The sequence below is a fragment of the Nuphar pumila genome, chromosome 15 (genome assembly GCF_984573655.1).
Source record: "Nuphar pumila chromosome 15, dmNupPumi1.hap1.1, whole genome shotgun sequence".
Taxonomy (NCBI): domain Eukaryota; kingdom Viridiplantae; phylum Streptophyta; class Magnoliopsida; order Nymphaeales; family Nymphaeaceae; genus Nuphar; species Nuphar pumila.
The window spans coordinates 12,019,016-12,035,566 of record NC_143263.1 but is presented as its reverse complement, the minus strand read 5'-3'; the positions used below and the strand labels follow the sequence as shown (position 1 = coordinate 12,035,566).

General features: G+C 35.9%; 1 protein-coding gene across 1 annotated transcript; it reads right to left on the bottom strand.

The window, feature by feature from the left end:
* Nucleotides 1-5,695: 5,695 nt before the first annotated feature.
* LOC149814509 (GDSL esterase/lipase At5g45920-like) lies at nucleotides 5,696-15,473 on the bottom strand. The gene is made up of 5 exons (XM_089990323.1): nucleotides 15,375-15,473; nucleotides 15,016-15,234; nucleotides 14,844-14,911; nucleotides 14,576-14,740; nucleotides 5,696-5,867 (listed from the first exon to the last, which is right to left on the bottom strand). The coding sequence occupies exons 1-5, from the start codon at nucleotides 15,471-15,473 to the stop codon at nucleotides 5,702-5,704; spliced, it is 717 nt and encodes a 238-aa protein (XP_089846449.1). The 3' UTR covers nucleotides 5,696-5,701.
* Between the last annotated feature and the right edge of the window lie 1,078 nt (nucleotides 15,474-16,551).

The window sequence follows — 16,551 nt, the reverse complement described above, 5'->3', positions numbered from 1 at the left end:
CAGCAGCGGTGAACCGTGTGATGGAGGTTCTTCCACCAGGACAGGCCAGAAGGTGGTGGAGAAACCCCTTTTCCAGGGGTGGTTGTGTCGGCGGGCTGTTGCCAAACTTCACGGTGATGGCTACGGCCATCGCCCCCATTTTTCCTTTTTTTCTTTCCTTTTTTTGTAGCTCCGACGATGGCCAAGGTCTGTGAGGACGAAGCCAAGCTACTGCCACTAGCATCTGAAAGGGAAGGAAAACCCCTGCATCTGAGGCAGAGGGAAAACCATCCTGAATCGTGAATCGGTGTTTGCAACCGATTTTTACTGGAACAACATACTCAAAGAGGGTTGAATTCCTGATTGAAATCAAAGGAGGAAAACCCCCCTCTGTGTGCAAAATATTTTTTGTTTTCTCTCATCGACGATGGTGGTTGCGTGGGAAGTGATCCCTGTCAGTCTCCGGCAGCAGGCTGCTGAAGTCTGAGGTAGAAGGAAAAACCCATTTCCGTCAAGAGGTCGACGATTAAGGGGTGGTGGAGACCCCCTGTCGGGCAAATGTGCTAAAACCACCGAGTGGTAGTTACAGAGTGCCTGAGGCCCACCAGCTGGACGACTGCCGGATACCATGGTTGACGGTTGCCGGATCTTTCGGCGAAGGTGGAGGTGACAAGGATGAGATCCCCTAGCCTGTCGGGCGGTTGTCGGATCTCTCGACGGTGATGGCGACGATCGTCACCCCGTCTTCATTCAATCTACTCTCGTGTTTCCCCTTTCGTAAAAAGGGAAAACCCTAAGAGTTTCTTCTTTTATGAAAAGGGTGAAAATGTTTTTGAAAAAGGAGTGCAGCTGGCGCTAGTTTTTTTTTAAGAAGGAGACCTAATAGTCCTAAACAAAAAAAAAATCTTTTACAATTCTATTCAGACCTTTTCCTTCTTATTGTGCTTTTCTGTTTTTTAAACAGGGCACTACTTTCTGGGTAATTCCAGAAACAGGCTTGTTCTCTGGTTTGTTTTTATTTTACCTAGAACTATTTTTAACTTTTTTTATTTTGTAGAAAAGTGCTTCTGGTTAGCGGAATACCTCTCAGAGCGTCGTCTTGACATGTTTGGATCCAGTTGGTACAGATATTTTTCTAAAGACCTGATTGGATCTGGTAAAATTTTTGGATCCATAAGTTCTTTGAGTTATTGCATTGTTCTTATGCTTAATATTATGTTTATGTTGTGGTTCAAGTTAATATTTCGATCTAGTATGGTTTGATCCAATTTTCTTCTATATAGATCAATTTTAAGTGTAAGAACTGTTGTTTGGGTCAATATTGGACTCTAATCCATTTGATCTTATGCTTGGTTTAAAATTAAATCTGATTGATGTTAGATCAGATGTTTGAATCTAGTAAGGTAACATAGACCTAGTTGGATCCAATAAAGCAATATTGGATAGATATAGATAGTTTAAATTTATTGAGTATAGATCCAGTTGAATTAGTTTTGGATCCAAACATTGTTATTGGATTTTATTGAACTTGAAAGGATCTAGTTTGATCCAGATTGGATCCAATTGAGTGATATGCCCAGATATGGGATATGGATCTAGATTTGATTCATGTTTTGAATCCAGTTAAGTATATATAGAATATGGATCTAGACTTGATTCAAGATTTATGATTGAATCCGGTTGAATGTTATACTAGTATATATAGGATATGGAACCAGAATTGATCTAGAGACAAATCAAAATAGATATACATATACTATATGGATCTAAATTTGATCCATGTTGAATCTGGATAATATCAGGCGAGATATTTGGATTTAATAATGACATATATTTGGTATGAATCCGGTTTGACATGGTTAAATCTAGATAAGTAGAATAATGGATATGTAATATGGATCTGTTGGCATTTGAAATATATGATTTTGGATATGGATTTGGATTTTAGTCAAATCCTGCAAGATCCATGATTTTATTTAAACTTGTACGAAGATCCATTTTAATATGGATTATGTTGGACTTGATAGATAACACCTCAAGTCGGATTTGAATATAGAATTCTTCAAATCCAATAACATTGGATATATATATGGATCTGATAATGGTTTTAAACTTAAATGTTCAAACTAGTAGTTTGATTAAAGCCTGATAATTGGCTTATCATATTTTAGCATATCTAAATGATAATGAGATAACTCTCATTGTATATAGATCTGGTGTATATCCAAGTTAGATTTGGGTATGAGATTTATGACTTATTTTATGATGGAAAAACAACCTAGTTTGCGAATAACCTCATGATAGGGATATATCATGAAGGAGAAATCCAACTAGTGTATGTAAAACCACATGATGTCATTGTTTAATGTAAATATTACTTAAATGCAATGCATTGAAAAAGTGGGAGCGAAATTATAATTTGGCACATGCATGTGAATATATTTATCTGTAATAATGATAAATAATCATAATGCTCCCTGTAGTATGCTGATATGAATACATGAAACGATATTTTTTATGTTTTAAAGTTTTGCATGAAATACTAAATGATATTAATCAGTTATATTTATTACTATTTGGATTCATATATACTGATCTGAAATGATCAGGTAATGATCAATATGTGATAATGCACATGGAAAGTGAGAGTATTTGCTATGTTTGGCAAATCATGAATTTATTAATTTCATGGTACTCCACTAGTGTGCATGTTTATGGTATAGTCATAGAAGAGCCAAAGAACCCCATGACTATGTGAGACCCACATTATGATATATTCATAGATTGCATGACTTAATATGCAGTGAATAGTGAATACTTGAAATTTATGACATGATAGAAAAACAACCTAGTTTATGAATAACCTCATAATAGAAATATATAATGAAGAAAAAATTCAACTAGCGTATGTAAACCTCATAATGTCATGAGTGCAATACATAATGCACTGATTATGATAAATATGGGTGTTCACCTCATATGGCCAAGTGAAAGATGTTGGATCCTTATATGGATCCAGTGTGGTCAAATGGGTCTCACATGGAATCCAATGACCCACTTAGTGGGCCATTGAGATATGCACAACCAGGATCATGGTGAAGCCCATTACACATTGGATTTTCAGCATGTTTAGAAATTCAATGGGACAGTTAGGTTGGATAACGACTACCCAGGAAAGGTTAAATTCTTCAGCCTCCTGCCTCTGCAAATCAACTGAAGAGGTTCAGGGATTCCCTCTAATGCAGGCCGTTAATCAACTTCACAATCCTCTTGTCTTCGAGTCCTCTGTGCGCACACCCCGATTCTAAATCCAACACCCTTTTACCCCAAAAACATGGCTGACCTAAATTTTTTCCCTTTCCTTTTTGGAGTCAAAGTTACTGCTGAAGTTTTGTTATCAAATTAAATGACATCATCATCTCATGCGGCAGGTAATAGGTAACACTCGTGAAAAGAAGCATGCAGATGTTGGCGTGCCTTAGTCTATATATGTTTGGAAGCCAGAGATAGGACCCACACTGCTATTAGGGAGTTTGGATTTGGGGGGGGAGATGACCTCTCATTCGCCCATTTTCTTTTCCACTGTTCTTATCTCTTCTCCAATCCCTGATTGCGCAAGCCTAAGCATGACAACATCCTTGGGTTAAGGGGTAAGCCCACAGAGTTTTATGCTGTCAGGACAGTGATCGTGGCCAGCGCAACTAGGTCTCTAATCCTGAGAGCGTTTTTTCTGTGTAAAAAAAAAGAAAACAGAGGGCCTTGATTGATCATATTTTCGTTTTATTCTAATACTACCATATGCCAATAATGCGTAGAAGGCTGATATCATCAATTCCGTACTAAACAGTAAAGTTAGAAAATTAATCATGATTGAGAGCTTATTCACTTTTTTCATGTTCTATCTGTTCACTAACAAATATATTAATGATATCAGATATTTCAGAAGATAGCACCCTGACATGCAATTTCCGGTTAAAGGTGGGATTGTATCAGTAAATTACCCTAATTGATATAAACTGCCATCTAGTTCCCAAAATGTCTAAAGGCTTGTTCGGCATCAATATGCCTATCATTGTTTTTGGGCCAACCAAGTTGGACCCATCAACTTGTTACATGAAGATGAAATAATGAAGGGGATGCCACTTGTCTCAACAGATCATATGACGGTCTCAACATGACCCAACTGTGCCAACCCATCGGGGCTATACAAACATAGGTTGGGGTCTGGGACATGAGGACATGAAATTTTGAATATTATGTGTCAGCGTACCCGATCGTGTCACAAGGGACAAGTAGCCAAAATAGTAACAATGTATGTCACAGGCTTAGAAGCGAAGATACATCAGGAACAAAAAGGGAAAAACATGGCGGTATGGAACAAACAAAATCATTCTTTGTAATGTCTGCATTGGATGCAATCCTCATAGCGTGGTATAGGGATAAAAGAATGTTAAATAATTTCGAGCATTATATCACAAAACATACATGAGCTTGCAAGTTTCCAAGATGTACATTTGCTTTCTGAGTATGGGGAAGTTTTGGAGAGAGAAAGAAAGAGAGACTTGAAAGATATGTACGGTGAGTTAGGGTGTGTGCATCTCTTACTGCAAAGCCAAAGCCAATGAGATAGTATTCCAGTTAACAATACTGAATCCCAGGCTAAAAACAAACATATATATATATATATATATATATTTAGACTTAATTTTTTAGTGTTGAAATAAAATGCAGCGCTGAGATGGGTGACTGTCAGCAACACTGCATAAAAAATGCCCTCAAATTTTAAGTTTTTTTTTTGAAGGAATATAAAAAAAAAAATTGAAGGAAGTTTTTTGTACATCTAACCCTTCATATGTGACTACATGTTTGGGTTAACAAAAATCGGTGCTTGGATCATGTTATTTCAATATATATTGGCTGCTAATGAAGGTAAGGAACTAATAAGTAGAAATTTCTCATTTTTTTCTTCAATATATTTTTAGTTTTTATATATATCAAATGTTACATATGTGATATACATGGTTTGTTTAGTAGAAAAACTTCCAAATCACCACCGAGGTGGTACCCCATGCGGTAAGCGGGGTTCTGTTGCAAGCTGAAGGCACAGATTTGAATCCCTCCACCACAGGGAGCTTAAGAGATATCTGGTAGGGGTCTGCCTAACCCCAGCTTGCCTATAAAAAAAAATTGTTTTGAATCATGTGATTGATAATAGTAATTAGGTTTTTAAAGAGATCCAAAATCAACAGACCACAATGTGCCAAAATTTCATAAACTCAAAAGATCATATTTATAAATCAGAAAAACACTATCCAAGGATTGATCCTTAGCAAACAAACCATGTTGGACACATCTATGTGGTTAGATTCAGTAGACAGACAACTTGCACCTATGTTTTTATTTTTGGATGGGCAAAATCAAAACATATTGTCGATATAAAACCATTACCGCCTTTGTCAAACCAAATTGTAACTCAAAAAGTTTCATCTCACGTACCTTGCTCATGAGTCACTGACAACGCCATTATATGATTTACTTGCATAATGAATGCTCATGGTATATAGCATCCACGCAGAACATCGTCTATCCTAATCTTAAGTAAAACATGAAAAGAAGCCATGACAGGAAGAGCCTAAAAATCGGCTTTAATACGTTTATTAAAAGACCATGTGGCCCTAGATCTGCTGCTCGTTGTTGAATTTTAACTGCTGCTCCATTGGGTTCATTTGATGTGGACAAAGGACTTGAGGGGGTCAAGAGGGTCGATCTCTGACAGAAGAGGGAGATCAACTGCCAAGCTTTCGAGGGTCAAGCCTTCCTTTCTGAATGCCTCCACCAGTTCTTCGAAGACCACCTTGTTTCCATGAGCAGTAAGGTGCAAGCCGTCCCTGAAATCTTCCCACTGATCAATACTTTTTTTTGAAAGAAACAGTCAATTTATTGACATATAATTAGGATGTTATATATTTAAGGGATGAGATGTCACCCCAACCCAATGCCAACAAGAAGCAGAATAATCGAAAAATAAAAAAAATCAAGGATCAAGAGTTCAGCAGGCAGAGCCTAGAAGATTAATCCAATTCAGGTCAGAATCCAGGCATTTGAGCCTGCAGCGCTGCCTAAGCTCCCACTGAATCATATCAAGGACAACCCTCATGTTATTTGTATCGTCCATTAAATGTCCTCTCATTCCTCCAAAAACACTTACAAATGAATAAAATATACGTTTGTTTTGTACACACTCCTTGTATATATATAACTAGGGGGAGTCAATCGGTCGGGTTTGGTTTGGATCCAGGTGGAACTAGACTTGGACCAGATTTTTGGGTATGGTATTGGGTCTGGACCCGGGTCTAATCATGTCCACTATAAGAAAAACCATACCCAGGCCCGATAAGAACTACATGAACCAATCCCCAAACCCCGACCATACCCAGTAAAACCATATTTTTTTTAATCATTTTTACATTAAAAATTTGTAGGTGTTAATCGGAACTCAGGTTGGGTCTGGTATAAAATTTCATGAACTATACCCGGGTCCATGTATTAATCGGACCTTCGGGTCTGAACCCATCGGGTCTTCTAATTTATCACTATACCTGGAACTTATAGGGTTTGGTTCGGGTCCGGTTCTGATAAACCAAACCTGTTGACACCTCTAGATATAACCGCCAAATGGTAAATCCAACAGGATAGATATGTTTATCCTAGTTTTTTTCTTTTTTTTGAGAGAAGCTTAGTTTATTTATTATATTAGAAAGTTTTATCATGTCTAATGCACCCTGAGATTTTCCTCACAGTTAATGAAAATAAAGTCTAAAAATAGTATAAAACATCATATTCAAGTCAATAATAATACATAAAAATATTAAATAAAACATGCCCACATGCATCTCTCTCTCTCTCTCGTTTTCCATTCTCAAAATCTTAAAATATGTGTTCAGCCATAAGTTGACTGGTATTTTCCAATAAACCATATTTTCTATTAGATAAAAAGTGTAAGGCTGTGGCCATAAGACAACCGTTTAGAGGGCCACCCCAACGGTTGCACCCTCCCAATGGCCAAGCCATGTAGAGATGTGCCAGTTAATATATTTAATAATACACAGTTAAGTAGTCTAACTCAAGGGTTGTGATCCTTTGCGTTGAAGGGATTTCTCCACCAATAGATGTGTATCCATTCCAACCCCTTTCAGGAATACAAATGAAGCTCTTGAAATCAAGTCTCTGGTTTTCTATGATTTACAGAAAACACTTCAAAGCTAAGCTGTTTTGATTCACAGAACAGTAGCGTAACAACTCATGTTCAACCCGGGGTTCGCTATTCCAGAAAAAAAAAATATATTACAGAAAAAAAATCTTTTTTTAGGGGAAAGGGTTGAGAATACCCGGTTGGATTTTCGGTGGTAGGCACCCGCAAGTGATGGTCATTGAAATCTCGGTGAACAGAGGAAGCCCGACAACTGTGTTCCCTACATATAATAATAATAATAAAAGAACAGAGAAGGGGGCGACACATAAAAAAAAGAGTTAGTGGTTGCCGGAGGCGGCCATGTGTTTGGTCGGAGTGCAAACGTTCTTGTTTACTGTTTTTATGTAGTGAAAGCCACCAAAATCCCCTTGCAAATCAAAGAACAAACCCGAAAGAGGAAAACCCCTCTTTTGTGAAGGGAACAACGACAGACCCTTCTCGCCATATTTTTTGGGTCATCTCGATGGACAGGAAGTCCGGTGGCAACAGCCAACAGAAGGTCTAGCTTGAATCGCCGGAGATCACCCTTCTCGTCCTCGAAAAAACCCAGATCGAGCCGTGAAGAAGAAATCAACTCGAACAACACCCACTAAGGCATGAATCGATGCTCATAGTGATCAGACCTCATCGCCAGTCGACTGGGGCGAACACCACTGGCGTATGGTAGCCGGAATCCAAAAAGGCATTGACGGGGGCTTTGAGAAGGGGGTTAGGGTTTAACCCTCTTAGGTTTTCAGAGAAGTGGAAGGGTCAAGAGACCCTTCTCGTTTTTTTTTAAGATAAATTTTATTTTTAGTCCATTATTTATTATTATTCTCATTTAGAGGACCATGTAAATTAATGTGCGAGGATTCAGGTTATTCACTGTTTTTTCAATACAGCAGTATTTTTTTTTGAAATTTATAAAAAGAGGTTTGAAACTTTTTGGTTAGCTCAGAAAACTACTAATATTCGCATAAGGAGGTTTATGTTATGTATTTCTTGCATAGAAAGGCTTCTCTCTTTCTGATATCAAGGGTTTGATATTTTCTATTTAACTAAGAAAAATGACAAAATTGTCCTCTTTTTATGATTATGTTTTATTCAGAACATATTTTTTACAAATAAAATAATCTAGAACTATCATATCTAACTGAAATAAATTGGTTATGGGTACGGATCTAATCATTTTTGGATTCACATATGTAATTAACTAGACTCTAAACCATTCTATTATAATTCATATTATGTAGTATTTGATACAACATGAGTCAGTTAGATATTTACAGGCTGAAAGTTTCTTTTATATCATGATATGATAAATGAAAATATTTAGGTATCTTAATGAATAATTGTGAGAATGAATCATAAGATACAAGATTTGCAATGTTATTACAAAGAAACTTTCATATGCTCAAGTGTCCTAACATAAAAGAAGATGAATGGATTAATGAAATGTTATGTTGATACAAGAGATATGCAATTAAGTTGGTTCTATGGACAACTTAGGTAATCATTCATTAAAATTAGATCACTTTATAGGGATTTGATTGATTCAGTCATTTTGGATAAAATCATGCGTTTTGAATTGGAATGCATATATTGATCTAAAATTGGATATAATAAGATCTATTGGATTATATTAGTATCTGAATTGAACTAATTATAATGAATTATATTATATCTATTTAATTCAAGTCATGTGAAACTGGGAGGATTGATGACTCAATTTTGAACATGCCGATGTCTATAGTCTTAGAAGATCTGATTGGACTTATTCGAGTCATGCAACTCATACTAAATCAGTTTGGGTTCAGCATTTGTGTTCAAACCTGATGGATTGTATAAAAAATCGGTTTGAATGAGGCTCGATTATGCTTTTGTAATTGGATTAGAATCATGGCAAGTTTACTTAAACTTGTTCTGATGATTCAATCTAGATTGACCTTAATGGATTGCTCGAGGTTGCATGAACTAGATTAGATACAATCAAATCATATTGGATTTGAATAAACTTAGTTGAGGCAGTTTAATCCAGTTAAACTAGTTTGGTCAAGTTGGACCAGATATATTTCAGTCCATAAAGATTAGATTGTCTTGGCTTAAACTAGATGGACCAAAGTATAAGTTAATCCCTCTTAACCATACATATTGATTGGTTCAAATAAATGATAATTAATCTTGATTATACCAGTTGACTCAAGTCATTGATAATTAATCTTGATTAAATGGGTTAAATCTAATGTGTTTGTTAATGTGAATTGAAAACTGAAAATTTGGTTCAAAGTCATGCAATATACTTTTAGGATCCAAGATTTTAGATGGATTCGAATAAACATAATTGAATTATGAAATGTTTTGTTTTTTATATGTTTTGGATAACTTTGATCCAATTTTTTTTTGGATCAAAGGAGTATTCAATTGGATATGGATCCATATTAATAGTATGAGATTGATGATTGCTTTATGTTTTATTGAATGTACTTTATTGATATTTTATATTTATATCTTATTAATACATGAATTCAATTTAATCCAGAGTTTTATGGTAGATCTAGATAAGGTAAAACTGGATAAGTTTTGAGCCTAAGTATGTGTAAATTATGATTTGTATTATGATCGAATCATATTGACTAATAATTAAGCATATAAATAAACTTGATATATAATCAATTCAGATTCATAGAGTTGCTTAACTTTGTGCTTGTATCAAACCTATTTTGAATGTCTTGATGATGATATCTCAAGTTTATGTGGATATATAAAATTTATAATAGTATAATGGGATTCAAAAATTATCTTGAGGGTTATGTTTTATGAATGGTCTATGATTTGTTACAAAATTATGTAATGGGTTTAAATAGTTAAGTGTTGTATATTTCTTAATCTACATATATAATAAATTTGGACAATAGTCAAATCCTATATAACTCATGGTTTTTACATGAGCTATCTAGCCTTACATGACGATCAAATTTTAACTTGATGATAACATCTCAAGTGAATTTTATAACTCATATGAATCCATTAGATTTGGTATGCTAATAACATAGATTTGAACTATATTCAAATCATACATGACCCATGATCGAATGCATAACAAAGTAGATATACGTCATGTCTAGATATGATATTATATTCATTTGATTTAGATGGCAATCATATAAATTTAGACAATAGTCAAATTCTGTATGATATATGATTGTTTTGAAATAAACTTGATGTTTATCTTGTTTGGATTGATGAAAATATTTCAAGTCAGATTTGGATATGAATTGAATATGATGAACTTGCTTTAAAATCTATATATGGATCTAAATATACATATATTCATAATGATATGTCAAGAGTCTTAAAAATTAGTTTAGAGCCTATGACATAATCAACATGGTGGGATAGAAAAAGGATCTCTCATAAGTTTTACATCTAATTCATATCAAATTGATTTTGATTAGAGAACTTGTGTTTTGTCTTAAGAAATAATACATGTTTGACATGCGATGCTTTGCATTGATAAATTAATATGCATGAAAAAAATAAGAGTATAATTTAGTTTTTCTTTTTTATGTGAATATTTGTTTAAAAATAATGATAAATAATCAGCATGAATTGAGCTCCTTAAATGGATTGAAAAGTTAATTAAATATCATAAGAGTAATGAATGGTGTATAATATAAATTGGATAGTCCAATTCATGATGATTTGGATTTGGATATTTATCGATCCAATTATCAGGAAGTGATAAGCTTGATTAGAATATATGATAAATAAAAGAAGAATACACACAATATTGAAATTAAGTATGTGTATTTGTCATGGATCCATGCAAGTAATGAGTGTTTTCTACTAATGTGCATATAACTGCTATCTGTAAGTCAGGGTATGTTATATTGACTTAGCACAAACTATGTGCAATATTGACACAGGATGTTGGAAGGTTATGGAAGAGTCATAAGAGACCCTACTTGACCACTTATATATATATGAGCTTATATGAGATAAAACAATGTTGTTGATATGTGATGTATGAGCAAAAACATGATAAAACTTCACCGTGTTGGTACTATAGATAAGAGTACAAGTTTGTTTGCTCTATTAAAAACACATAAGTTTGATGCATTATTTGCACTAAAAGTTATCTAAAAGGATGATTGAAAAGTTTTATATATCTATATGAGATAACTATGACTTAGATCATGATGGTGAAATGCTAGCAAAAAAACCTCATGTCATAAAAAAAAATCTATAATATATGTAAATAAGTCTCAATCTTTAATATGCATGTTAACATGAAAACTCATGTATCTTAAAGATATTTTCAAGATATTATGAAAAAAAATTGATTTTATGCATAGGATGTCAAGTTTGAGATGGGTATAAAATTCTACATATCCATGAGAGACGCATTTATGATGATTAGTGTAACAACTAATATCATAGATAACCCCATAACATATGAATTATGTAACATAAATAGATAATTAACCATTTGATTTGTGCATGATATAAAAATAAAAATTGATAGCAGTAGATTATTTACCTCTATGTGATATGAAAGTTGATGGTAGCCTTCAAGGCATGAGTAAGAAAAGACTACAATATTTATGAATTTAGTCTTATGATGTATGAAAAAATCCACAGAGTTGGTAACAAACATATAATGTGTACCAATGCAAAACCCAAAAATGAGAGGAAAGCATGGTAACACTGGATGTCCCTTATAGCTAAGTGGAAGGTGTAAGGTTATGATCATAAGACAACTATTGGGAGGTCTGGGAGATGTAAGGTTATGACCATAAGACAACCATCGGAAGGTATACCCCAACGGTGGCACCCTCCCCATGGCTAGGCCATGTAGACATGTGATACTTAATATATTTAATAATATACAATTACGTAGTCTAGCTCAAGGGTTGTGACCCTTGGGGTTAAAGGGATTTCTCCAATGGACACACTTCATTCCAACCCCGGCCCTTTCAGTAATACAAACGAGGTTCTATGAAGCCAGGATCTATGATGCAAGAATCAAGTTACAAAATTCTTGAAATCAAGTTACTAATTTTTGGGATTTACAGAAATCGCCTACAAGCTAAGAGGTTGTGATTCAAAGAACAGTCCTTGGCGATTCCATGTGTAACAAATCACGTCCAACCTCGGGTCCGCTCTTCCCTAACGGTTTTAAATCTATCAACAATATATATAGAAATGCTTCAGTGCTCCGAAATCACCTACATCTACCTAGCGGAAATTATAGATGTAGGTTGCATCTTCTGAACAAGGCCTTCATTGATGTATCCAAGATAGTTTATTTGATAGGAATCACATCTTGGATCACATTTTTTGGACATAAAATAAGAACTTTTTAAATCATGAAACTTTGGTACATTGTAGACGGTTGATTTTTTTAAGCTTTAAAAAACCTATACAAACATCACAGTCACATGATCTACAACTTGTTTTGTACTTAAAAAATGCATGTAAATCATATCTGTAAGGTCTGATCAAGAAAAAAACAAGAATTTTGAAAATCAAGGTGTTCCTGAAGAATCATATATATATATATATATATATGACCTGTAAGATAGTTTTTATTTTTTTATTTTGACCATACAAATATGATGTACATGCAGTAATTTCATCATAATTGGCCTTTTATCAGTTTTGAGACTCAAAAACACAAAGCCAGCTAGTAGGATTTTCATTTTTATAGGTTTTGTTCATGAAATCTGACTAGGTTTAGCTTGTGGTTTGGGTTGTGTTCATTTTTTAGCCAGTCGAGCTTGATCTCGGCTTGTCTCTGAGCACGAGCTGGCTTGTGTAAAAACATTATATGTTATTTATACATACAATATATATATATAATACTTAAAATATGTGTTTTACATATTACACTTAATATTTAATATTTTCTGTATATATTGTTCATTCATCCTTCTCTTTATATATATATTTTATGCATTATTTTGGCTCGTGTTCAGGCTTGACTTGTTTAAGCTAAACCAGCTGCTCGTGATTCGGCTGGCCAGCTATATACAAACCGATCACCAACGAGATTGTGACGAGCCTAGTCACGAGCTGTTCGTTTAGTTTACCAGCCCTAAATCTGACGTTGTTGGTGTGATTTACAAGCTGGCGAAAGATATTTATTAATTTCGTGGTGATCACAATTAGTACAAATAACTATAAAGTGAGTGAAACGACAAAAATGAAACAGAGAGGTTGTCAATATCCAGTCAGTCTGTGCGCACAAACAACCAAGCTCCAAGTTGTAAAATGCATGAGAAGGCTGTGATTGAGCCTGAGTTGGCACTCTTCTCTCCCAACTACTTCCCCCTCCATCTGGAACGACATTTTCCTTTTTTTTCTAAAAAAAAAAGATAATTGAACGTCATTTTCAAGATGGACGACTCCAAAAGCATCCCATGCATGGACAGAGAGAGGGAGATTAATGCACCCACATGGAAGAAAGAAGTCTTTGTTTTAGAGGAATGAAAGAAACGAAAATAGAAAAACAGAAAAGAGGTGAAACAAAACGGGGTGGTAAAAGATTGTTAGAAAGAGAAACCATTGACGAATCACCAGAGTTGGCACTGCAACATGGGTTTCTTTTTTTGGCTTATGGTCATCATGTCACACAAGAAAACCATGGATCTCTCTCTCTCTCTCTCTCTCTCTCTCTCTCTCTCTCTCTCTCTCTCTCTCTCTCTCTCTCTCTCTCTCTCTCTCTCCTGTTCTTGTCCAGGAACCTCAGGTAGATTGCTGAAGTAAGGAAAAAACGAAGTTCCGACACTTGCACAGCCTTCTACGTTGTACCATTCTCTACCGGACCCACTATTCCCCTTGCACAACAGCTTCCAATTGAATTAGATAAATGCCTCTATGATAAAAAAAAAACACTAACAAGCCTGGATCTACGACATTGTTTAAGACCCTTAAATGATGTTTTGATGAGCCTGGATATACATTGTTTAAGACCGCTGAATATATAATGTTTTGATGATGGAGATGTTCTCCTAACATACGCCAAGGCAGTCAGTTCTGTAAAACGTCCATCTCGTCCCCATGTGGAGAACTGTTGGTAGCAGGTGGCCTGGTGAATCAAACTTTGAATCATCACAAAAAGGAAATGTTTTCTCCAATCACAGTCCAAGTCATGGTAAAAAAAAAAAAAGTAGTCGGTGACGTACACGTCTCTGGGGTTGTGATGACGCGTATATATAATGTAATGTACTCATATATGTCATAACTATTGCACCAGATATGACACTTAACCTAACCATGATATTTCAAGCGCACCAAGAAGCCAGAAAGCAACAGGAAAGTGACTGGAAATTAACTTTAGCCAACTCGTCTGTGTTTACTTACCTAAGGCATTCCTTCTCCCATCCAGGGGCCGTCTGCATCTTCGACCACAGTTCCACAACGGGGACACCCGAATCCCTGCCAGCAGAGATGCACGACTCTGCGTATAAGCCAGCGCTCTGGTTGGTCCTCTCAGGCATCCCAGTTTCACTCCCCCCATATGGGTCCCTTACCAACAACACAAACACAATAAAATAAACAAAGAACACTAAAAAAAGAATACAAAAAATAAAGGGTAATCATCATTAGAGCTAGAGGAGATGATTAAAACCTCAGTCTGGCATCTTCATCAATGGGTGGTGGAGTCATCAACACTATCAAAGTAGACCCCCATCTCTCCTAACCCATACATATTATACCAAATGGTCCTTATATAATTCAATCAACTGTTGCAAATAATGAGAGACATTCCCTTAGAACAGTTAAGAATTGCAAGGGCTCACCTTGATGCGAGAGATGAGGGTGATGAGATTTTGTTTATATTCTTCGATGGGTACGTGTTGGAAGCAACTGGACCGGTCGGAGAGCGCGGCATCGTTCGCACCGAAGAAGATGGTGAGGGCCACGGGCTGAGGATCACCCACGGAAGCGAGGACTCGGTCCACCACTGGGAGTGCCCACCTGGTGTTGTAGCCGCTGTACCCTCTCAACACCACGTCTGCCTGTTTCATATATATATCCCAACAAACAAGCAATTATAATGAATCAAATATAGAAGCACCAAGATGAAGAATAAGGGGAGATGATCACAGTGTGGTGAAATTAAAGGGTACTGTTTCAGTGAATTGGAGATCGTACGTACAGTGCGAGAGAAATGATTGGCGAGGGATGCTCCCCATCCTCCCTTCGAGAACGACTCTTCTGTGATTGAGTCTCCAAACAGCACTATCTTCGGTCTCATATCTTCTTCTTTTCCTACTTGTCGAGTAGGTGAGAAAATAAGGAAATCTAGAGAGAGAGAGAGAGAGCTCAAAATGATCACGCAGGAGAGTGGATGGTGGATTAAGATTTAAAATCATTGGAAATTTAATGCGAAGTAGTCCATATTCCAGATCATTCAAAGGGAAGAAAATTTAATGCGAATAAATACAAGAGGCCTAAACAAATAAGAAAATCCAAACAAACCTTGCCACCAAAGTATTCAGAAAGCCGGCCTCTACACCCCTCTCTCTCTGTTGTGTGCTCCAAAGATACCCTTGATATTTATGATGCAGAAGTCGACAATACTGTGAAGTCTGAAACTCCTCGAAGGAGACCACATGCAATGATGAGGCTAGCAAGTTAAAGAGGTGTTGCTGTGGGTTAGTAGGGGCGGTCTTGTCATTTTCTCTTGAACACAGATCTGCTGCCTTCGCCAACTTCTCAAGGGAGAGAAAATGATAACCGCCTGCAGCTGCAAGAAGTGAGTGCTGGGTCGCTTTCACTCCTGCCCCCAAAATTGGTGAATATTATACTCAAGGTATCCAAATTTACGGTTTTGGGTTCTGCGGTTTGTAGTCTTTACTGTTAGAATATTTCCCCGGGTATGAATCTAAGCCCAGATCCTAGAATCTCATCGAACCAGGAAAGCGTGTATGTTTACGTTTTTTTAAAGGCAAGGTTAGGCAGACCCCTATCAGTTATACAACTATACCATTGGGTTTTGAACCTCTAACGTCTCAACACAAAGAGATGCGCACTAACTGCTCCTACCAAACAAGCGGAGCCCCGTTGGTAAGAAACCATATATTTTGTATTAAGACAGAGATACAGACTCAGACAGAGATCCAAACTCTAAAACCTTTCAACGATAATGGTGTGAAGCTTTTCAGAGATAACAAAAGAAAGAACAAATTTACAATAAAGAAAGATTATCAACCAACCAAGGATAAATCTGATAATAATCCAATGCACCTAATAAATTTCTCTATTGCTAAATCCTATATTGTAAAAGAGGAAAGTTGTGAAAGAGAAAAGAAAATTATTAATAAGAAAGAATC

Bases quoted from the DNA above. Each gene is read 5' to 3' on its own strand.
- LOC149814509 (XM_089990323.1), bottom strand. From the start codon at position 15,473: ATGAGACCGAAGATAGTGCTGTTTGGAGACTCAATCACAGAAGAGTCG. The intron at 15,235-15,374 runs GTACGTACGATC...TATATGAAACAG, and splicing joins CCAATCATTTCTCTCGCACT to GCAGACGTGGTGTTGAGAGG. The intron at 5,868-14,575 runs GTAAGTAAACAC...GGAAGATTTCAG, and splicing joins TGGGAGAAGGAATGCCTTAG to GGACGGCTTGCACCTTACTG.